This window comes from Corvus kubaryi, unplaced genomic scaffold (assembly GCF_017639235.1).
Source record: "Corvus kubaryi isolate FWS band 111438036 unplaced genomic scaffold, C.kubaryi_AGA036_p1.0 37341, whole genome shotgun sequence".
NCBI classification, from domain to species: Eukaryota; Metazoa; Chordata; class Aves; order Passeriformes; family Corvidae; genus Corvus; species Corvus kubaryi.
The window spans coordinates 11,502,092-11,525,091 of NW_024581112.1; the positions used below are offsets into that span (position 1 = coordinate 11,502,092).

The 23,000-nt window shown below is 46.4% G+C and overlaps 3 protein-coding genes across 3 annotated transcripts in view; 2 read left to right on the plus strand and 1 right to left on the minus strand.

Annotated features, from left to right (window-relative positions):
- Positions 1-3,280, plus strand: part of CASR (calcium sensing receptor) — a 42,495-nt gene extending 39,215 nt beyond the window's left edge. Inside the window, exon 6 of the mRNA XM_042031208.1 lies at positions 104-3,280. Coding sequence (XP_041887142.1) covers positions 104-1,554 — 1,451 coding nt within the window. The 3' untranslated portion in view covers positions 1,555-3,280. The remainder of the gene's footprint in view (positions 1-103) is intronic.
- A 2,197-nt stretch (positions 3,281-5,477) lies between these two features.
- LOC121666116 (cystatin-B-like) lies at positions 5,478-10,719 on the plus strand. The gene is made up of 3 exons (XM_042031215.1): positions 5,478-5,654; positions 9,424-9,525; positions 9,898-10,719. Exons 1-3 carry the CDS (start codon positions 5,589-5,591, stop codon positions 10,024-10,026), a joined length of 297 nt encoding a protein of 98 aa, XP_041887149.1. The 5' UTR covers positions 5,478-5,588; the 3' UTR covers positions 10,027-10,719.
- Positions 10,720-10,930: 211 nt separating this feature from the next.
- LOC121666115 (cystatin-A-like) lies at positions 10,931-17,200 on the minus strand. The gene is made up of 3 exons (XM_042031214.1): positions 17,057-17,200; positions 12,912-13,013; positions 10,931-11,144 (listed from the first exon to the last, which is right to left on the minus strand). Exons 1-3 carry the CDS (start codon positions 17,120-17,122, stop codon positions 11,016-11,018), a joined length of 297 nt encoding a protein of 98 aa, XP_041887148.1. The 5' UTR covers positions 17,123-17,200; the 3' UTR covers positions 10,931-11,015.
- Positions 17,201-23,000: the final 5,800 nt, after the last annotated feature.

Consider the following 23,000-nt stretch of genomic DNA (forward strand, 5'->3'; position numbering starts at 1 on the left):
TGTGTTTAAGATCAAGGCTGGTGCACAGCTGCCATATATGTCATCCCATATTTCAGCCTCTCATTCTGACAAACCTTCCCTCTCGTTATCACTTCTTTTTCAGATGCAAGTGCCTGTGACAAGTGCCCTGAGGATTACTGGTCCAATGAGAACCACACGTCCTGCATCCCCAAGCAGATAGAATTTTTGGCCTGGACTGAGCCCTTTGGGATTGCTCTGACTCTCTTTGCTGTGCTTGGAATTTTCCTGACTTCTTTTGTTCTGGGAGTCTTCACCAAATTTCGCAACACACCCATCGTCAAGGCCACAAACCGGGAGCTATCCTACCTCCTCCTCTTTTCCTTGCTATGCTGCTTCTCCAGCTCATTGTTCTTCATTGGCGAGCCCCAGAACTGGACTTGCCGTCTGCGGCAACCAGCTTTTGGCATCAGCTTTGTCCTCTGCATCTCCTGCATCCTGGTGAAAACCAACCGTGTCCTGCTCGTCTTCGAGGCAAAGATCCCCACGAGTCTCCACCGAAAGTGGTGGGGCCTCAACCTTCAGTTCCTCTTGGTCTTCTTGTGCACATTTGTGCAGATTGTCATCTGTGTGATTTGGCTCTATACGGCCCCACCATCCAGTTACAGAAACCATGAACTGGAGGATGAGATCATCTTCATCACCTGCCATGAAGGCTCCCTGATGGCCCTCGGCTTTCTCATTGGCTACACCTGCCTACTGGCAGCCATCTGTTTCTTCTTTGCCTTCAAGTCTCGAAAGCTGCCTGAGAATTTTAACGAGGCCAAGTTCATCACCTTCAGCATGTTGATATTCTTCATCGTGTGGATCTCTTTCATCCCGGCTTACGCCAGCACGTACGGCAAGTTTGTGTCTGCTGTGGAGGTGATTGCAATACTGGCTGCCAGCTTTGGGCTTCTGGCCTGCATCTTCTTCAACAAAGTCTACATCATCCTCTTCAAGCCCTCCCGCAACACAATCGAGGAGGTGCGCTGCAGCACAGCTGCCCACGCTTTCAAAGTGGCTGCCAGGGCCACGCTGAGACGGAGCAACGTGTCCCGCAAGCGCTCCAACAGCCTGGGGGGCTCCACCGGCTCCACCCCTTCCTCCTCCATCAGCAGCAAGAGCAACCACGAGGACCCTTTTCCTCTACCAGCCTGCGCAGAGCGGCAGCGCCAGCAGCAGCGTGGCTGCAAGCAAAAAGTCAGCTTTGGGAGTGGCACGGTGACCCTGTCGCTGAGCTTTGAGGAGCCGCAGAAGAACGCCATGGCCAACAGGAACGCCAAGCACAGGAACTCGCTGGAGGCCCAGAACAGCGACGACAGCCTGATGCGGCACCGGGCCCTGCTTCCCCTGCAGATCAACGAGCCCCTCGGGGCTGAGCCTGGCTTCCAGGCAGCTTCCAGCCCAGAGACCAGCTCACAGGAGTCGGTGGTGGGAGACAACAAAGAAGAAGTACCAAGCCCTGAGGCGGAGCCTTCCCTGCCATCGGCTAACTCCCGAAATTTTATAGGCACTGGAGGTGGCTCTGTCACAGAGAACACAGTACATTCCTAACGAAAGAAAATTGTGAAAAGTACACCAGCCCCTAAGAGGAACTTGCTCACCTCTTGCTTCTGAATGGGAAAGGCAACAAAGACACACCGCTGTGACACAGCCCCACCACACCTTAACGTTAGCGCCGGCAGGGTAACACATGTGCCTCCAGAGGAAGGACTGTGTCTGGGGAGCCTTGGATTGAATTTGCATTTGCTTTATTGAAACCAGGACATCTCAGAAGGACAAGTGAAGATCCCCTCTGGTGGGGCTTAAGCAGAAGTCTGCATGCTGCCTTGCCTCCATAAGCTTTTCCTGCCAGACTGCAACTCAGCTGACTATGGGAGGCACTAGGCAATTCCACTATACCCTGCTTTTACATTTATGTATAATATTCCTCTTTCCCACTATGTATAATATTCCCTCTTTATCCAGTATATGTGATCTGTAACCATGTGCATCAGGACTCTCAGCTCTACAAAAGCAAGGTACACGGTTTCACTTCAGGAAAGCACAGTCATGGGGAAAATAAAAAAGCCCCCAACATCCTGCATGCTGTGTACAGCCAAGGGTGTGAGCATGTAAAGTATTTAATGTGACAGAGCACCCTGCTATTTATATTTAGTGATGTCCCAGTCTCTCCTTTCTGCCCAACAGGAAATATTGGACAATACTCTCCACAGACTCCATTGCACTAGACCAAGCTACTTAGGTTCCTACCAGTTCCCTCCAGCTGCAGTAGCTTTACCTCCAGCCTGCCTGCTTTGGTGGAGGGGGAGAACAGCTTGTAAATCCCTCCCGGAGAATGTTTCGAGAGCACAATGAGATGTATCCCTGACTGATTATGTCGCTAGTAGTTGTATGCTTAACCAAGTGTTGCTGCCATACTATCCCACAAGGCATACATGGCTAACCCTTTCACACCATAGTCAGTGTTGTGCTTTGCCATATTAATCTGCCTCACACCTACGCGGAGCATTGCGTCAGTCCTGGCGGTACTGGTGGGCCTGACACAGCAAATGAAACAAGGAGAAATGGAGGAGTTAGGAATGGAGGAGGAGCCCCCAGCTGTGGTAATAGGATCGCCAGAGCGGGTGAATATCTGAAGTGTGTGTGCTGGTAGATGACTGGGTGAGAAAGACATTCAGGCCTGGGTTCTTGGACACACATAGAGACAAATGGATGAACTGGATATAGCTTGGTGCCTACAGGCCACCTACTAGGTTATTTCCCATTTTGAAGAGAGGGCACCTAGCACAAGAATGAAAGAAAAACAGTAAAGACTTCAGCAGAGAGCATAGCAGAACTTCATTAGTCTTGTCCCACTCTTCCTAAGGCAGACATAAGTGCTCCTGGTTTTGCAAGGCATGCCTGGTTCTTTTTGATTCATGCTGGAAAAGTTGAAGAGAGTGATTAGAAGAGAGATTTGTCACAGCCTGGTGAGAGAAAAAGCACCCCTGGACAGCCTGGTGGGAGGGGCTAGGGTTACATTGCAGAATTTATTTCCCTCTTCCCAGATTCCCCATGCAAGAGCAAGCATCTGTCAGGAAGATGTCAGTACCCTCCCTCATTAAGCACGAAGGTATTCTAGACCTCTGTGGAAAGGTAGGTGGGCCTGCAGTTCAGTGTAAGCAGAGACAAAAGGACTGTGTTCGAATGCATTGGGGAAAACACCACAATTCTCTTGTTACTGTTTTTGCTTGGTTGTTGTTTTGCCAGGGCAGGCAAATAAAACTTACAGGTGACATTACTGCATAAAAACTTTGTTTTGCCACCTCCACTTGTTGTTGACAAGGAAGAGACGTTTTGACTTAGGAGAGCAAAGTGGAAGTCCAGAACCCCAAGAAGCAGACTGTTCAGAGAAGTTACTTTAACCCTTTTGTTGATCTGTTATATCCCCCTTGGAGTGCACTCAAATTTTAATTGCACCACATAAGAACCAATCAAGCTATAACTGTAAGGCTTGCAAATGACAATATTTGATTAAGACTATGGCACAGATGGCTGGGGGGGGGGAAAAAAGAGTGAGTTTGAAAACACGAATCCTTCCAACCTCAATTTTGGAAAATGCCTTCTACCCCTGGACTCAGTAAGAGTTGCTCACTTCTTCTGAAACCCCGGTCCCTTCCCTCAGCTGCTGGCTGTGGTGTGTGGGCTCAGTTTAGGGTACAGAATTGAGCCCTGAGGTCTCCCGAGTCTAACTGCACGAACAGGGATGAGCACTAGATGGCAGAAAGGGCTAAAAAGAGCATTTTGGTTATGGCCTACACTTCCCAAAATTCCAATAGCTGAGTAGTTTTAGTGCTAGTGAATCATTCCTATTGGAGCAAACCCTGCTCAGTAGCCCTCGAAGTGAAACTGACAGCATTGAAACATGTAAGAGTTCAATGAGTGAAATGAAAGTGATGCAATTTACAAACCAAAGGCTGTGTACAAACACAAGCAGTGTAAGAAACAGAAAGTCACCATCAGCTGCCTTGTTCGGAGAGCAATATTCACTAGCTATGTATACAGTAGATAATATTGACATTTGGGTGCTTTTCATTCCTTGGGTGTTCTTCACTCTTTACATTTACTTGAGAGGAACTTATACCTTGGCACACAATGAGTCTCCAAGACCTGCAATCATTTTTTAGCACAGCCAACTGTGTTGTATTTGCTGGGGAAGTCTCACCCATCCTCCCTGCTCTCATAGTTGGAGCCCTAAGCCTCCAGCTCCAATGCTGTGTGAGAGCTGCTGCTGCAGCTGATAGGTGTGACACACACCTGGACACAAGGGAAGTTCAGTAAGAAAGGACCCCTTTGGGAAGGTGCTTTTTAAGTAAACCCTTTTTCCCATGCACAAAGAGGGGGATATGTTCTCATCTTGCCAAGTCCAGGAGAAGAGAAGGCTTGATCAGGCACCTGTCCAAAAGCCTGTCAGTTTGTCACACACGACAACACTGATGAAGACACACCAGGGAACACTCTTCTATTGAAAGCATGAGCCTGAGAACCTCCACTGACATTTCCTACCAGAAGATGCTCACATGAATGGCTGCCTCATCCTACCCACCATGAATCAAAAACCCACAGGAAAGCCTGCCCCAGTGTGGGGTTTCCTGAACCATCCAGTAGTGAAGCAACAACAGAGTGTGTCACATGGAATTTCCACTGGAAAACTTGGGAACCATCCCAAGCCTCCTCACAAACCTGGCAGAGCTCTGCCTATGCAAAGCCCCAGCAGAGAATTTATCTATAGATGATACCAGGAAAGAAAACCTTCCCCATTATATTGCATGCTTCTCACCGTGTCCTCCTTGTCAGTCCATGAGCTCTGCTCAGTTTGCAACACCTGCTGTTGTTAAATTTAGGTTTATATTGACCAATTTTACCAAGGGGCGTTGCAAAGCGGGAGGAGGAAGGTAGGTGTTTGTTGCTGGTTTTGCAAGGAGTCTGGATGTTTAAATTGTGGGGAAATTTAGGTAAAGACCTGAACATTTAGACTGAAATATCCCCAGGGAATTCAGAGGCTGGGTAATTCACCACCACCTTCAGCTTGCTGGCTGAGGAGCGGCACAATCAGCCTGGGAGAGGGAATGATGAACGAGGCGAACGAGGGAGTCCGGAGATGGAACTTTCCATACGGCTAAAGCGAACATGCCGCTGCTGAAAAAGGTGACACACGCAAAGGGAAAACGCAGAGGCTGAGGGCAGCCCCGTCCTCCCGCGGGGCTGTCACGGAGGCGCCGCTCGCTGAGGAGCGGCTGCAGCCCTTCTGTCCAGGGCGCAGAATAAATTCTGCCGGCAGCTTTCACTGCAAGTGTCGCTTTGCGCTATTTTTGTCTTCAATCAGCCCTCGGGCCGCGATATCCCCGCCAAGCGTGGGCAGCGCTGGTGCCGCTGGGCCGCGCTGAGGCCCCCCCGGGCTGGGTGGTGCCAGGCCCGAGCGCTCCCGCCCGCCGCCGCCTCGGGCTCTAGCCCCGGGCCCGGCACCGCCCCCGACACCGCCCCGGCACCGCCCGGGGAGCAGGATCGGCCCGGAGCAGAGCGGGGAGCACCGGAGCGGTGCCACCATGTTGTGCGGGGGTGTCTCGGCGGCCCGGCCCGCCACCGACGAGACGCAGCGGATCGCGGAGCAGGTGAGGGGCCGGGGCGCGTCCCGGGAGGGTCCCGCGGGCGGGGGAAAGGCCCGTGCAGGGCTCGTCCGGGGGCCCAGGGTGTGCTCGGCCATTGCTCTGCGCGGCCGAGCGCCGAGACACCGCCCCGCAGTGTGGAAGGTGGAAGGAATGGGGAACGCACGGAGCAGTGCAGTGGGCAGCGCAGTGTGCGCGGGGAGAGCTGGGATGGAGCCAGCGCCGGCCCCGGCGGGGCGGGGGATGTGCTGCGACCCCCGGGAAGCCGCGCGCGGCCCGGCCCGGCCCGGCCCCGACAGGGCCACTGGCTCGGGGAACGAGCTCCAGCGCGTCCTACAAGGCCTGAACCTCGTGCACACGTTGGGGTTTGCGTTTTGGTTGGCTTGAGGTTTTTGATTTGGTTTTTTTGCTTGGTTGGGTTTTGGGTTCTTGGGGGTTTGGTGTGGTGGGGTTTTTTTTGGGGTTTTTTTTGGGTTTTTTGTTTGGTTGTTTTTTTTTTTTTTTTTTTTTTTTTTTTTGCGGAGGCGGAATAGGGAATAAGCAAGAAGGCTTCTTCACTGCTTCTGCTTTTCCCCAACACAGAAGTCAGCTCCAACCACTGCCAGCTCCAAATCCTGATACTACTTACTGTACCTTAGATTACTGCTCGTGTTATTGGAGCACATGCTTTTACTCTAAAAATGCCAGTGTGCAACTAAGATCTTTCAAAAGCACATGTTCATCTTTTTGTCATGGAAGCTCAAGTTCCTTCTGCTTTTTGCCTTTGTTGGCTAGGATGTGATAAGCTAGAGAGCAAAGATGAAGGATGCAGTCCAGCTTCTGACACTCTTTGTCATTGCCCGCGTTTGTTCTCCAGGCTGCACTAGTCACTGAAATTAGCATTTAGCTTGTAAAGTCTGATGATTCTGTGTTTTTAAAAAAGGGAGAGATGTGCATCTCCTAAGCACCAACCTGAGTTTGCAGTACTAAGCAAATGATTGAGAATTGCTAAGGGAGTCACAAGTATTGCTTTGACCTGAAAAGGCCTACCTGCCACGCTAAAGGTAATGCAAATATGCAATTAACATTGCACGTGATCCTGACTTTCTGTTTTGTGGCAGACTGCAGTGAAAATACAAAATCCCAAAATAAGGGAGTATGAAAATGAAACCCGTGGGGTACAGAAATGAACAGAATTAACCAAATATATTGTATTTTCATTTAAGTCACATAAATACTTCAAAGTTTGGCCAGCTTGTTTTGACTGGTAGTAGTTAAAATTACTTTATTGAAATACAGGTGGGAACACCCAAACCTGGAACTTGTCCATGCACTCATATCCTCATCTGGACACTGCTGGAGAAAACATTAGTTTTGTTAAATTGAGGTAGACTTTTCAAATAGTTTTGTTTGCTTAAAGTCAGATCTTTGTGGAGATTTATTAGAGCCTGCAAGTTTGCTTGCCATAAACATAGTTCCTATTCCTGCTTTTCCAGTTCTTGCCTTCATTTTACAGTTTCATAGGAATCCTTGTGATGGCCGAATGTTGTTCAGTTTTGTGACCCAGAGCAGGTGTAGTGTCACACAGGGCAGGACAGCTTCCTTTGGCAGTGTCTGGCTTAGGAATCCTATAGGAACAGCCTCCTCACGGCAAGGATTTCCACCCAGGCCTGTTCAGCTTTGGCTTCTCAGTGGTGACTGTGGCAGAGCTTATTCAGGGTGATTCTGAAGCATCTGCTTTTTAGTTAACTGCTCTGGGAGTACATGACAAACAGGCCATGCAGGGCAGTGCAGAGCCTTCAGGCCGTGACTGAATCATGGGTTGTTTGTGTGGGAAGGGACTGCACCTCCTGCCTGAGCACAGGGTCAGCATCCTCAGGCTGCTCAGAGCTTTGTCCTGTCAGGTCTTGAAAACTTCCAAGGATGGAAACTGCAGTTTCTCTGAACACTCCTGCTGTACTGCAGGAGAGTCATCAGGGGAAATGTTTCTCCTTATATCCAGTCTGAACCTCCAGTTTCAGTTTATGACCATTGTGTCTCATTCTTCTGCCATCATCTCCCTGGGAAGAGCCTGGCTTCTTGTAGATACTGGGAAGTTTTCCTCAAAGCCTTTTCCTCAAGCTCATTTTCTTCTCACAGCACAAGTGCTCCAGCCTCCAGCCATCCTGGTGTGCTCATGGAGTGCTCCTGGCAGCCCTTCACTGAGCTCACTATGGTTTATTGGTGTCTGTCTTGTACTGGGGACCCAAAACTGGACACAGTATTCCACATTTTCTAACAAGGGCCAAGTAAACGGCAATAATCACTCGCCTGTCTTCTGGCTAGGCTCCTGCTGATGCAGCCCAGTATGCCATTAACTTTGGTACCACCAAGACAGTGCTGGCTCCTGTCCTCCAGGACTCCCACATCCAGACTGAGATCAGGAACCACGTCTTTGGGAGAGCACTTCTGTCTGGAATCTCCCTCTCCACACTGACTCAGGATGCTGGTTTGTCACATGCTGTGGTGACTCACTGCCACAAGTGATAACACCCTGATGAGCTTGCAGCTGCAGGACTCTGAGCTGTCTGCACGAAGGGCCCAGTGTTTGGCTCGCTGGTGGAAATACAAAATGTGCTGAGCTGGGGTGATTTAGAGACCTCAGAAACTAACATCACACGGTGCCTAGGATTGCTAAAGCAGCACAGGACAGGATAGGGTCAGCAGGATACTTATGTCTGCCCTGCTGCTTAAAATTTACAGAAGTAGCTCTAGTGATGAAAACTGAAACCACTTGCTCCATCCTTTGACTCAGAAGAAGGGGAGGAGATAGGACTGAATCATGGTGCTTTCTGGTGCTGTGCCCTTCAGTGCATCTTTAGAATGCAGCTTGGATTTCCATATGGCAAAAAAAAACAAATAGAAAAGTGTCCAAACATCATTATCTTGCTTGTGACATACTGTTCATAACAGGAAGTGTAGAGGTATGGCCTCTGAGAGAAGATAAAAAGCATGGACACAGCTCCCAGGGACAGGATGGTCACTGGAAAGGCACCAGAGTTCCAGATGTTGAAGAGGTGGGAGAACATACTCTGTTGCAGGAATTGTTTCTCTTCCTGCTTCACCTACAGCACCTGAGCAGTGGCAAGCTGGCACTTGTTTTTCCCTAAGGAAGCATGTGGGATTTAGGCAGGAGAGCAGATATATCTATATCCCTTGAATTTGGGAAGAAGTACACCATATAGCTGGAGAATCTACTCATTGCTGATACTACTGCCCTGGGAGTGAAGGGAGGGCTAAGCAATGATGCAGTGCAGGAGGTACAGCCTGGAGCAGGCAAGGACTTGCAAGCAAGGACTCCAGGACTAACTCATCTTGCCCTGCAAAACAAAGGCTGAAACCTTCTGCTTCCCTGACCAGGAATTTTCCATATTGCCACAATGTTCTAAAGGGCCAAGGGCGGGAGAGAGGAGCTGCATCTCAGGAGTTCATGGCTCCCTCTAGGGTATTGGTCAGGTTATTTTGACTTCCTGAGCACTGATTTGCAGTTTGAAAAATAGATTCCATGCTGAAAGAACTGTCAAGTGTTGTCCAGACTCGGTGTCAGCCTGTAGTGACTGACTCCCACCACGGTTTTAGCTTTGCCACCTCCCTAGATTCCTGGTCCTGCTTTCACAAAACTTAACATGATTCATTTTGATCTTTTAATATCTTGGAAAAGCAGGAACTCTGTGTCTGGGAATTCAGCAGCAATGACCTGTAAGCCTTAAGTCCTAAATACTTGAATCAGTCTTAAAGAACCTGTTGTTTCCTTAAGGTAAAAGCTCAGCTAGAAGAAAAAGAAGGGAAAACCTTTGATGTCTTCACTGCAGTGGAGTTTAAAACTCAGGTGGTTGCTGGAACAAACTACTTCATCAAGGTAGAGGACACTGGGTTGTTTTTTTTATATTAATGTGTATAATCTTTGGAATGGTGGGGGATTTTTTCTTTCTTAACTAGAAGAGAATGCTTATGATTTGGCCTTAATAAGAAAAAAATTGTGCATTAAAAAACTGCAAACATTCACCTCCCAGCCCCTCTCCCCTATCTGTTAAGTAGAAAGATTCTCTTTTCTCCATTTTTATGGGAAGATTAGGTGGTATTTCTGCAAAGTCATGGCTCCTAGCCTGGTTTAAAACAAGCCAATGGTTTTTCTTACTGCCTTTCTGCTGCTTCATCCTCAAACCAGCCCAGCCTCTGCCACCCCTCCTGCTGCAGGCTGCTGGATCTCACTGGGTTTCATGCTTTGCAGGTCCATGTTGGGAATGAGGAGTTCATGCACCTGCGGGTGTTCAAGAGCCTCCCCCATGAGAATGAGCAGCTGAGCCTCCACAGTTACCAGGCCAGCAAGACAAAGCACGATGAACTGACTTATTTCTAGCAACCTCTGCTGTGTTTCCCTAACCTGGTTCTTATGTGCATTTTCTACGGGCTGCAAAATGTTGATTCCTGTGCCAACAAAGGCAGAAAAAAGTGTATTTTTTTTAACATAATGCTGGAAAAAATCAATTTCTTTTATGTCATTCCCTTCCTGTAAAATCTCTAAATCTGAGAGTCACAGGGCTCTCCTATTACCTACACTAATGTAAACCCAACTTTTGTTGCAGCTTAACTTAGACTTTAGTGCAACTTAACCAGAATACTGTGCCTGAGTTCTGTTTGTGGACTTCCTCGGTCTTGGAAATTGGAAGGGGAGTGACACCAGCACTCATATATTTGCAGCAAGGAACAAGAGGAAAGCCTGTCTTTTCTGTGCTGTTTTGCAACTGTGAATATATGTGTAGATTTAAATTGTACTTTGTATTTTATGGGCAAAGACCTGATGAGAAACTCGAGCTGAAGCAATTTTGCAAGGAAGAGAAAGAGGCTTACAGTAGTTTAAAACAAACATTGCCGTGGTAATCATGCTCATCCTCTTGCAGCAGCAGCATGTAATGTCCCATAGAGAGTGTGTGAGTTTAAGATATCAAACCAGCTTGCTTATGTTCTCAGTCCTATGGAAAAGTCCTGGAAAGGAACTTAAGCTGGACAAGCATTTCTGCATTTATAACAATAAACATTTCTTTTGACTTGAGATGGCCTCTTCGACTGGTGCTTTAGTGTTTTCACTGGTTTTCACTATTGGTTATTATCTTGCTAAGCTTTTTTCCTTAAGTGCTTTTTATATTCCAAATAACCTTATGTTTATTCTATACCTTAATTAGAAATACTTTATTTTAATCTTGTGACAGACATGAAAGATAACTTCTGCAGGTATATCAGCAGCAAAAGGAAAATATGGACAATAGCTTTCCAAACTTATTTTATTTACAGTCACGGGCAGAACCCCCATAGGACTTGCAGAGGTGAGGCCCTGCACCTCATCATCTCTCAGAAGTAGGTCAGAGGGTCATCTCTGGTTTTGCCAGTCTGAAAACCAACAAGGCTGGGGCCTTGGTTCTCATAAGGAAGACTCTGAAACACCTTTAAGTGGACATATTCGTCATCGGAAACTTGGACCTAGAGACCAAAAGAGTGGGGAAGTGAGGATCACAGGCTCAAAGCAGGTTCAAACAAAAGGCTGTTCTCTATTTCTTGAAAGAACATCTTTGCTCTTTCTTTTCAAAGAAATTCACCTTTTCCCCCACCCCCGAAAGTCATCACACAAAGACTTGGTAGGAAGCTGTAACATTTCATTCTTAAAGAGCCAAGCACAACAGGCACTAAAGTCTCCCTCGGAGGTACGTGGAAACTGGAATGCCTTATGCCCCAGGAGGTTTTTGCACGCTTTCCGGTGGCTGCAGTGTGGCACTATGCTTGGTCTGGGTTGCAGCTCAGCTGTAAGTCTCCTGGTAAAATATCAGTGATGTGGAACACTCAGAAATGTAAAAGACTGAATCTTGTGGCAGAACTTCTTCCAGTTAATGCTAAAATGAGTAACTGTTTTCCATCACTGGTAAAATCGGGAAAGAAGACACAAATCATCCATTTTGAGTGTTACAAATGGATTTCTTCCGAGTTCAGTAACACACCAATTTTCTTTTCAGAGTAGTTTGGTCACAAGGCTTAGCAGGGACAGCAGACAAGTATTTTACATTGCCTAGGTCAGCAATAAGACGGAACTAAGCGTAGAAATCCAAGCAGGCCTGACTTCTGGCTGTACCTGGAAATTGTTACTCTTCATTACTCAGTGCTTTGGCCACAAAGTGAAAGCACATTTCACAGGAGCGAGGGAAGGATAAACATCATTCATGTAGGTGAGACTCTGATTGGCCACATAATAGGTAGCCTGTCAGTACCATCCCCTGGTGCCCACAGAGCACAAATAGCAAAGTTATTTTAAGGAAGCACCTGGGAAAGAAGAAGGTTTGGCAGCACCTGTCCTTCCTGAGATCAACTAAATATGAGAAGTGTGGAGCTAATGCTCACAGTGTCTCTCTGCAGAACTACTCGCCCCCAAACATTCCAGGCCAATTTCTCTAATAAAAGAACTCTTCCAATTCCCATGTCAAGGGAGTGTATCCTGCCAGGCATATGTCCACACACATGTGGGGCTTCAGACACAGCAGTCACAAGCCATGCCTGCCCTGCTCCAGAAGGCCAGCCTGCTGCTCAGCAGTGCTTGCTAGCCTTCAGGTGCAAAATACATCCAGCCATTTCTTCTGTGCTACTTCACAGAAAGCTGCTCACATCCATCGGTCAGGGCTTCCAGTAAGAATGAATGGTGCCATCAGAGGGCTGATTAAATTACCCATTCTTCCTCTGCAGCAGAGAGGGAGTTTTGAAAATACAGAAGAAACCAGCAGGCAGGCTGTACCTCTGCAGCACCTGATGCAGAACCAAAAGAACAACACACCTGCTTGCATGCAAAACTAGTCAGCAGAGATGCTTGCACTGCATTACACAATTGACTCTATCTCTCCATCAGTTTCTCAAGATGACTTCAGTTTCATCTGACACTACTTTGCCTTGAAAGCAAACAGGAGACCAGTTATGACTTGTTTAAATCATTTGAGTTGGGAAGGCAATCTATAGTCCTTGAGGGCGATGATCCCAAGAAGCCTACCAGTCACATCTGAATAGGTACAGGGCATGTTTTGTAATATTTCTATTCCTGCTTACAGTAGTGCCAAACAGGAATTTTATAAGTATTTGGAGGTAGTCCCCACTTCTTTTACTCACATCAGACAGTTTCCTATGTTTGCTTCTCTTTCTAGCTGTAAGCCACTCTGCAAGTCACCTGTATCATTTAATTCCAAAACACTCCCTCCTAAAATATATACAAACCTTAATAAAGTAGATTATCCCAGCAACTACTTGAGTCTTATATTCTACGGCTGCAAAGACAACACAGTTCATGTTTGCCTGGCTTTCAAACTGCACCTTCACCTGTAAAAAGAAAGGGAAAAATTACTGGCAGGTTGATATTTAGGGATTTCTTTCACATATACCACTCCCAATTTTCATCCTTTCAAACATACTCCCTTAATGGAAGTCTGCCAAGTGACTGAGGGCACCCTCAAACCCCTCATCCAAATCATCAGTAAAGATATTAAACAGGTCTGGCCCCAACACTGAGCCCTGGGTGCACCACCTCTGCCCAGCCAGATGTAACTCCATTCTCCACCTCTCCCTGGGTCCAGCCATCAAGCCAGTTTTTCACCCAGTGAGCAGTGCTTCTTCAGGAGAATGCTGCAGAAAGTGGTGTCAGAGGCTTTACTGAGGTCCAGGGAGACAACAACCACAGCCTTTCCCACTCGGTAGGATCCCTGTCATGGAAAGAGATCACGTTGATCAAGCAAAATCTGCCTTGCATGAACTTGCCTTGCATGAATCCATCATGGCTGGGCTTGAATCCCTGGTTGCCCTGCACATGCTGTGTCAGGATGAGCTGTTCCATGACCTTCCCCAGCACTGAGGTCAGCCTGACAGGTCTGTAGTTCCCTGGATCCTCCTTCCTGTCATTCTTGTAGATGTTCTTTTAGAGGAGCATCACATTAGCCAAACTCCAGTTGTGTGAGACCTCTCTGGTTCACCAGGACCTCTGGTAAATCACGGACAGTGGCTTGGAGAGCTCTTCCATGAGCTCCCTCAGTACCCTCAAGTGGATTCCATCCAGCCCCATAGATTTATGCATGTTTAAGTAGAGAAGCAGGTCACTAACTGTTTCCTGCTGGATTGTGGGAGCTTCATTCTGCTCCTTGTCTCTGTCTTCCAGCTCAGGGAGCCGGTACCCTGAGGACAACTGGTCTGACTACTAATGACTGAGGCATTAAGTACCTCAGCCTTTATTTTTTGTAGCAATGATTTCCCTAGCATCCAGCAAATGATGGAGATTCTCCTTAGCCCTCTTTGTTGCTGATGTATTCATCAAAAAGAATACTTTTTGTCATATCTTTTGGCAGTGGCCAGACTGAAGTTCTGATAGGGGTTTTACCTTTCTAACTTTCTCTCTGCATAACTTCACAACACCTTTGTAATCCTCCTGAGTTGCCTGCCCCATCTTCCAAAGCTCATAAACTCTATTTTTGACCCTGAGTTCCAGCCAAAACTCTCTGTTCAGCCAGTCCAGTCTTCTTCCCCACTGTCTCGTCTTTTGGCACAGGGGGACACCTTGCTCTTGCACCTTTAGGATTTCCTTCTTGAAGAATGCCCAGCTTTCCTGGATCTCTTTGCCCTTCAGAACTGCCTCCCAAGGGACTCTCTCAACCAGTCTCCCAAACAGGCCAAAGTCTGCCCTCCAGAAGTCCAAGGCAGTGGTTTTGCTGTTGCCCTTCCTTACTTCTCCAAGAACTAGAAACTCTCTCATTTCATGATCACTGTGGGACCACCACCCAGAAAGCAGAAACAATCTTTCCTGGGCTGGGTGACGCGGTGCCCTTCTGCACATGACACCCACCCTGATGACTGGATGCATTACTGAGTTTGGGCAGAGAAGCAGCGTCAGTGTCAGCCTGCTCAGGCTGCCCTGGGCAGGGCCAGCAGCACCTCAGTGCTTCTCACCACCCACCTGTTTCAAAGGAATGCACAGAATTAATTTGGTTTCTCAGCACATGCACCTACAGCTGGCTGCCACTCCCATGACATTCCTTCCTAGCAGGAAGGCCATGGAAAGCACCCAAGGAACATCCAGATCATTTCCAGAGAGCCAGAAATTATCATCCGATTCAGCTTCCTCATGATCTCTTACTCTGCTCTTCTGCTGAGCAGCTTCCACAAGGTTTCTATCCCCAGGAACCAACAACTGTACTTTCAACTCAAGAGCTGCTAACTCTGGCAAACCTGGGAAACTTTAATTCCAAACACCCTTCCAGCTGACTGGGGCAGGGGCCTCCTAGAATGCTCCTAAGTGGCAACTTTTGGTACATCATATTCCTCTCTCAAAACAAAACAAAACAAGGCCACTTCTGTCCAGTTTTGCTCTCTCTCCTCTGGCCACTGTGTCCCCCATTTGTTATTTACAGACTGAGCCTTCAGTAAAATCAAGCAGGCAAACAGCTCCTTAATCCTCAGGTGAAAAAATAGAACATTCCTAAACTCTTATCTAACAGCACTCTAAAGCCAAAAAATTCCTCAGTTTTGGGCAACAGCTGTAAAACAAGGAGACCAAATAAATAACATTCCCCAGCTCACTAATGATGGCTAGAGACAAGGCACAGGTATAAGTAAATAATTATGTGCTCCCAAGAGCAGACAGACCTTGAGCACCCCAAGCTCTGCAGATGCTCTTCACAACTTCACTGGAATCATAGGAATTGCTTCTCTGCTCAGCAGAGCATAAAATCCCACAGAATTGCTTCATAAAAGGGTGACACTTATGCTGGAAGCATAGCAGGATTTCCCCAACATAAGGTTTCCATAAGAATATTTTCCTTAGAGAACTATACCAATGCCTCTGCAAGGGGGGAAAGGACCAGGAAGAGTGCTCTCTCCCACTGTCAGCACAGGGCAGAAATTTCGCCTTGCAGAAAATAAAGGGCAAAGAACAATCTGTTTTCATTTTCCTGAAGCTACTGAGAACAAAAGAACACTAAAATTAGGATCAGTCCTTTTCTGGAATCAAACAGAAACTCTGTACCATCCACATTTCAGATTCCATATTTGCCCTGTACCCCCTGGGAGCATTAGCACTGCCTGAAACCAACCTTCACATTTTTTAGTGCCTGTTTGCTCACGGACACCCAAGTGCTGTGCTTTCACCTCCAATACACACTGCAAGATTTCTGATCACCCATAAATAACACAGCCCAGCATTGAAAATGAAGCTCAGTATCTGGCATGGGTGCTTGAGGCATTTCACAGACTCATTAATTAAATTTCACAGCCTCAGCTGGCCCCATCTTAAACATGAGGAAACAAGAATGGCAAATACACAAAGGTGCTACAAGTCCCTTGCTAGGGTCTCCCTTCCACAGGTAGAAGGGAATTTCTGATCTCTGCAAGTGCTGCTCCTTCAAGCATTCCTGCCAGCACAGAAGGAACAGTGATACTGCTCCCAAGTAATTCAGTCAGTGTCTCCCAAACAATTGTAGATCACCCATTTCTCTTTCTGGTCTACAGTAAATCATCTCTCCTCTGACTAACCTGTTATCCCAAACTCCAGCCCTCCCCCATGTACGTGTTCCCCACTCTGGTGATCCCAGCTGGGACTGACCAATAAAGCCCTGCAGTGGAAGAAGGCTCAGAGGAGCTGAGGAGGGTGATGTGCCACCCATGAAACTCAGGGAATAATGCAGGGTGTGAATGACCACAGCTTTTGCAAATAAGCTGACTTTATCTCAACATAAAGGTTGAGCACATGTGGTTTAGATAGTCGAGAGGATCATGTGGTGGTGGAACTCCAGGACAGGAGCACTGCCTGTAACGTGGCAACTGGGCTCACTCGCTGGCCTGCCTTGTGCCAAGCTCACCTTGCTTCACCAGCAGCCCCTGCATCACAGCTGTGACTCTAGAATATAAACGCTGAATGCCAGCAGGCAACACACAATTTTAAAATAGCTTTGTCCTGCATATATAATGCTTTGCTGCATACTTGCATGTGGTTTGTCCTAGGCAGCCCTTCACTGAGGTATGAATTCTACCAGGTACAAGCTTTTCCCTTCCAATATGCCACCTCTTATTTCAAAAAGGTGACCTCAGTGCTGGCATAGCAGAGGTAGGCTTTGAATTTCACATGGACATTAACTGAAGGTAGCCAGTACCATGCCCAGCCATGGACAGAGGAGACAGAGAAGTGGTTTGTCTCAGTCTTACCAGGGCACTGCCTACACAGAACGCTGAGAAAACACTGCCAGTCAAGGGGATTCCCACTTTCAGCACAGGCTTCTTCAGTTTAAACCCTGGCTCAGTCTCCCAGGTTCTACACAAGCTTCAGGAATGACATCCCTGCACACAAGTAACTTAATCTACAGACAGGGTAACAAATAACTCACCTGGTTAGCAATCTGCTGAACTTCTGGAGTAGCAGGCTTGGTGTCAGATAAGCCCCCAGGCATCATAGTGGCAGGTGACCTCTCTGAAGTGACGGGTGGCTCTGAAGAGGGAAGTTCAGTGCAGTCTGAGTGGAGTCCCCGGGTATCTCACATATATACACACACACACGTGTCATAGAGTCATGTGACCTGCAACACATGGAGCCTACCATTACTGAACAAACGGGGAAGAGGGGGGAAAAGCAATGTAAAGCACTGGCAATATTAATAATAAATGTAAAAAGCACTTAAAGAAGTGTTTATGGTCTTCACATCAAAAAGAAAGGCAAACATCAGCCTCCAGTCACCCCCATCTTAAAAGAGAGTTGGTTTGGGTTGCAACTGGAACCTTTTGCTCTCCACCCATGTGCAGATGACTAGGCTGAGCTCTTGGGAAACAGATCAAAGACACACCCAGTATTTCCCAACACCTTTCCTGATCAGAGGAAAGAATGCAGTTATTTCCTTAGCATAGGTCCCATTCATCTTGAAATTGTATTGTCTCAATATCCTTCTAAGTGGGGAAATGGGAGCAGATGGCATCTTACATTCAGTGACTTGACTTCCCTCTACCTCACCAGACAGGTGCCAAGGTAAACACCAGCACCAGAAGTGGAAATAAATTCGATCCCAGATTCAGGTAAGTACTGCAGATAAGGTACTTCTGCTTCTTTCCCATCAAACTGACAGGTGCATTCAGGCAATCACAGTAGCGACAGAATATGCAATAAAATCTACTTTTTAACTCTAGTGCCAATTTCCTGGAAGACAAAGTACAATCCCCCTCACTAGAGGAGTAGTGTGTACACAAAAGCCATCCTAATTTCAAGGTATGCTGCTGAAACACATAACATGAGAATATAGTTTAAGAAGTATTCATTCTGTAGTTACAGTCACATGGCACAGTCACATTCGTGAATGTGAATATACAAAGCTCAAAACCTACTGGGGGAAGGCTAACAACTCTAGCAGCCCTCCCTGGTAAGGGAGAACTAACGCTTCAAGACCACAGAAAAAGTTACTCCCTATCAGTATTCCTGACATTCCATCAAACACAAGGAATGTTGTTCCAGAGAAACTACCAGAGAAGCAGCAACAGACCAGACACTTTTTAGTCTCTAGGGGTGAGTACATGGGAGCAGGTGAAATGAGAATATGTGCTGTACACAGGCAATGGGCATTTCTACTGGAATCAGCATTAGGGAATTTGCTAGGAACAGGTGGGTTTATGGCCACAGCAAAAAACTTATCTCTGTCCTACCCATACTACTGACCCTCCTCTTCACAGATAACCAGTGATGCAACAGACTGTAAAAAAGTACTTCAGATCTGACTTCAAGGCCTGGTTTTGGTACAAAGCCCCTGAATTTGAGAAACTGGGGCTGTAGGGGCCCTACACTCAACAGTATTGATGGATATTGCAGCATGTTACTGAAAAAAGATACTGCAGAATTTTGAGCAGCAGTGTTATGGAAGTGGACAAAAAGCATGTGAGGAAAAACAATTGTCCTGAGACAACATTTTTGTGAACCAAGAGAAAAATCCTTCCAGTTCTCAGGAATAAAGGGAGTGGCAGCTCTTAAAACCAGAATTCTGCCACTTTTACCAACATCTCCTCTCCAGATAAGGAGTTCAAAGCCCTCTTCATGGAAGTGATGACAACTCAAACCTTCTTTGGCACAAGACCCTGCTGATTAACTCAAATATATGCTGATCATGTTCCACCATTTGTGCCTTACTCACACCCCAGGACAGATAAGGAACTGGAAGAGCCAGCTCACCTTACTGAAGCCAGAAGTCAGAGAATGTGTCCAACAACTGCGCAGCTAAAACAGGGTATTTTATAAACCTGTTGTACTAGTTTGAAAACAAACCAATGGGAGGCACCAAGTCAGTATAACAATTTAATAGGGAAATCAAAAAACAGGCAGAAAACACGGGGTTAAACTGACAGAGTCAGGATACAACCTGACACCCTGTTAGTCAGAGTGGTGGTAGCAGTCCCATAAGATGGTGGCTGCAGTCCTCCTGAAGTGATGGATGTGGTTCTGTCGAAGCAGTGATCCTGTAGAAGGGTGATCCTGTAGAATTCCTCAGAAGGTCCAGTGGTGGTTATGTAGCTACTGTCCTCTGGGAATCCAGTGGAAAGGGGGCCTGTGGTGTTCAGAAACTCAGATTATATCCACGATGGGATGCTTGGTTCCTCCCTCTGGGTGGATCATCTCACAATGGGATGATGAGGCCAGGCGTTGATGGGCTTATTAACAGAAGATAGTCCGGAGGGAGTTCTCTCTGAGTCTTGTGGCAGGACAATGATGGGCCATTAACCGGGGGGAGGAGGCAAGGAAACACTGCCCCACCTGGTTTCAACAGCTCACGAGGATGGTGATAGAATACACTGCAACCCAGGACACCTGTCCACTCACCAGGATACAGATCCTACTAACTTACTTGGGAAGGGATGTTAAGATCCCCAAGGCAGCAGTACACTCCTGGAGAACTCTTGATTCTGTCTAACAACAAATACACTGAGCACAAAGTCTAGGAGCGTTCATTTATAATCTTGGAAAGACTCTAGATGTGAAACTAAAGATGCTAATGTGAGGAAATCGTTCACCAGACTCTGTATTTCTCGGTTTGCTGGGTTTTGACTTTAAAGCATAGCAACTTCTTTTTCCCCAAAATGCACAGAGTTGTGCAGAAGGGAAGGAAAATCAACACTAATTGTCAGCAAGTTGATGCTGAAGTTTACAGAGGTGAATTAGACTGTTTCCTTTCCACAGCAGCGCTAATTATTGTCCCAAAATCCAGTGATATTTCTAAGACTGGAATGCAGTGCTTATCCTGCACAAGAATTTCATCAAACCACTTCGAATTGCTGATGTTTCACAAACCTGTGATCAAAGATGATCAGTGGCAATTGATCAACCTTATCTCGGGCAACCCCCACCTCCAGCCCTCTCTACACTAAGTTTTGGATGTAATGAACCAGGAGCTGGAACACTGCCATGAAAAGAACAGCTGCCCCTACTCCATCTCTTGCACAACATGGATAAGCTGGTGAGTGTCCCCCCGTAGCGTTTGAGACGCAGCTGGTATCGCGTACCAGGCCAGCCTACGCGCTCCATCGGCACGGACGGCAGCTTCCCCTCACCTCACTGACTGCTGTTATCTTGGAGAATCTCTGCTGGGACACCACCACTGGCATTTCTGTACAGCTTTGAAGCTGAGTAACGTTGCACCATGTACTATTCCAACACAGAAGGAACAGATCTTTACAGTTTGCAGGCCACTACTCCCTGGTGTTGTTTAAGCAATTTTAAGAGGTACAAGCTACAGCTGATAAAAACACCAGCACAGTAACAAAATAAAGCAAACAAAATATTAAAATTAAAAATAATAAAATTTTTAAAATTAAGAAAAAAACACCCACCAAAATCCAAACCCCAGGGTTATGTATTTGCAAGTCATTTTTAAACCAGGAATGAAGTCAGCTCTGTAGAAATGACTGTGAAAGCCAAGTCAGTAAGGCCAGTCTTCTGGTTTCACAGTGATAAGACATGTAACTGTGACTGGACATGACACATGGTCTGAATGTCTACAAGAGCTTCTAGAGGAAAGCAGCCCTCCATGTACCAGCCAAGGATCTGTTTTCATCATCACAGGAACAACAGCCTTGATTTTCAGTGTGCTGGTCTGCAAAAAGGTTTCCCCTCCTGCTACACACCCTGATTTTGAAAGATTTCTGACATCATACATGAACAAGGATCAAGAGAAACCTGACCTTCAGCAGCACAAAGTTACCATAGCCCAGCCTATGCTGAGCCTCTTCCTCTCAGTCTGCTTCAAGACAACTGAATTCTGCTGTTGAAAATGTCCTATAAAGAAATTACCTGTTTCATCAGTTTTTCATGCCTGCAGGTTGCAGAAGACAACAGCACTGAGTGCCAGAAAAAGAACACCTCTTTCTGTTTCACGGAAGGAAATGCGCACAAGCTTGAGAGGACTTTCCAAGCAAGCAGGATCTGCCCACCTCTATTCACCACTTGCAAGCAATGGGAAAGCCCCAGCAGGAGGCAAGACACCCACAGGACTGTGGACAGGGCCCCATCAGTTGTGCTCAAGTGCCTTTACTTGCAGAAATAGAAGTTAAAACCAGGGAAAGGATGAAATCCTGCTGTTTGTAGGGTCCACTATTTGACCCCCATATGACAGCAAACAGCCCAGTAATTTTGTAACTAGCTCAGTGGTAACGTTGAAGCAAGGTTCAACCCCTGACTAAGCAGGATCCTGGAATCCTCAGGGGTCCCTAGACACAGAGCATTTACCTGCCTGTGTTCAGTGTGGCACACAGCTCACACCGACGCCGTCTGCACACATCACAGACCATCCCACTCCACGCGCAGCTCTGAGGCGCTCAGGGAACAGCAGAGCCGCGTGCTCCTGCCCCGAGCCCCAAAGTGTGGCGTGCAATTCCATCCACTCACCTTCGTGTTCCATCGAGCTCAACAGCAACATTCAAACAGCTTCTGAGCCACCTGATTTGCCATGGACTACTGTAAGAGACAATCCTCTGTGCTCAGAGAAAACTAAATACAGCAATTCAACTTCTTAGTGCAAGCCTCTGTGTGCCAGCTGCCAACAGCCAAAGAAAGGGATCTTGGGGATTTAGGAGTCTTCTCATGGTATCAGTTTTTCATACTCAGGTTTGTATAGGACTACTTGCTTGGCCTTATATTCAAACTGAAAATAATTCTATGTTGGGCTGATTTTTTGGGGTTGCAGGTTTTGGGGTTTTTTAACCGTTTCCTCATAACAAATGCAAAAAAAAAAAAAAAATCTGTATCACATCCATTTCACAGGTCATTTATCACAGCATCTGCTTAAGTGAAGAAGCTTTCCACAACAGCTGAGCAAACATCTGGATGGATAAAGGAAGACAATAATTAATTCTCATTACAGTCTCTAGTTTATACAGAATAAAAGATTATATTTCAAGACTATTGATCCAAGTCTATACACACTCATAGAAGTTTCTATCATACAACTGGCTTAAAAGGAAAATTTGCCCTTGCAGTTGATCCAAACCCTAGAGAGAACAAATATTTTAGACACCTATACTAGAGATCAATATTAAAATACCAACTTTGAAATCAAAACTGACTGTTCTCAGCATGTCATTAATTGATGTGTCCTGTGGAAATTACATTAGTGCCAATTCAGCCCAGAGTTCTGAGCAGTATTTGATTGACACTTTGATGATAAACAATTATAAGAATTTAACAGTTGAAGAATGAACACATTTCTGCTTTCAGAGTAGCAGAACAACAATAAGAAATATTCAAGAATGAGTGCTCCAACTCAAGTAAAGTTCTCCATAAAGCAGTTGCAGTACCTTGAGAAAAAAATAAAGACAAAAAATGAAGTTTGAACATTAGGATTTACATCCTCAAAGACTTAAAATATGTTTCTGCCTCATTCTCAAAAAAAGGTGAGATGAAATTACCCTGGTGTCTAAAAATAAAAGGCCCCCAAGCAGTTGAGTCTCTACTGCATAAACAACAGATAAAACAGATGCTGCTGCACACATCTTTGCCAGCTCTCAGTAACACAGGTACATTCCTCCATTTATTTCCCACTCCCTATATATGCAGAGCTTTAGGGATGTGAGAGTATATCCAGTAACCTCATTGCTGTTGCTGAATTCCCAAGTGTTTGCAAGACAGGTCCTGTATTTTTAGGGCTCTGTTTAAGTTCAGTGGTTCTTAAAGTCATATCACTAAGTAATAAAACCAGCTGGCAACCACACAGACCTTGTCACTTGACTGTCAGCCAATCTGAAATAAATACAAAATAAAAAGTAAAAATGTAAAATATACAGGTGTGATTGCAGCAATTCAGCTTT

Coding starts and splice junctions, on each gene's coding strand:
- LOC121666116 (XM_042031215.1), top strand. CDS start 5,589: ATGTTGTGCGGGGGTGTCTCGGCGGCCCGGCCCGCCACCGACGAGACG. Junction 5,655..9,423: donor CGCAGCGGATCGCGGAGCAG/GTGAGGGGCCGG, acceptor TGTTTCCTTAAG/GTAAAAGCTCAGCTAGAAGA. Junction 9,526..9,897: donor GAACAAACTACTTCATCAAG/GTAGAGGACACT, acceptor CATGCTTTGCAG/GTCCATGTTGGGAATGAGGA.
- LOC121666115 (XM_042031214.1), bottom strand. CDS start 17,122: ATGATGCCTGGGGGCTTATCTGACACCAAGCCTGCTACTCCAGAAGTT. Junction 13,014..17,056: donor TTCAGCAGATTGCTAACCAG/GTGAGTTATTTG, acceptor TTCTTTTTACAG/GTGAAGGTGCAGTTTGAAAG. Junction 11,145..12,911: donor GGATAATCTACTTTATTAAG/GTTTGTATATAT, acceptor TTTGGTCTCTAG/GTCCAAGTTTCCGATGACGA.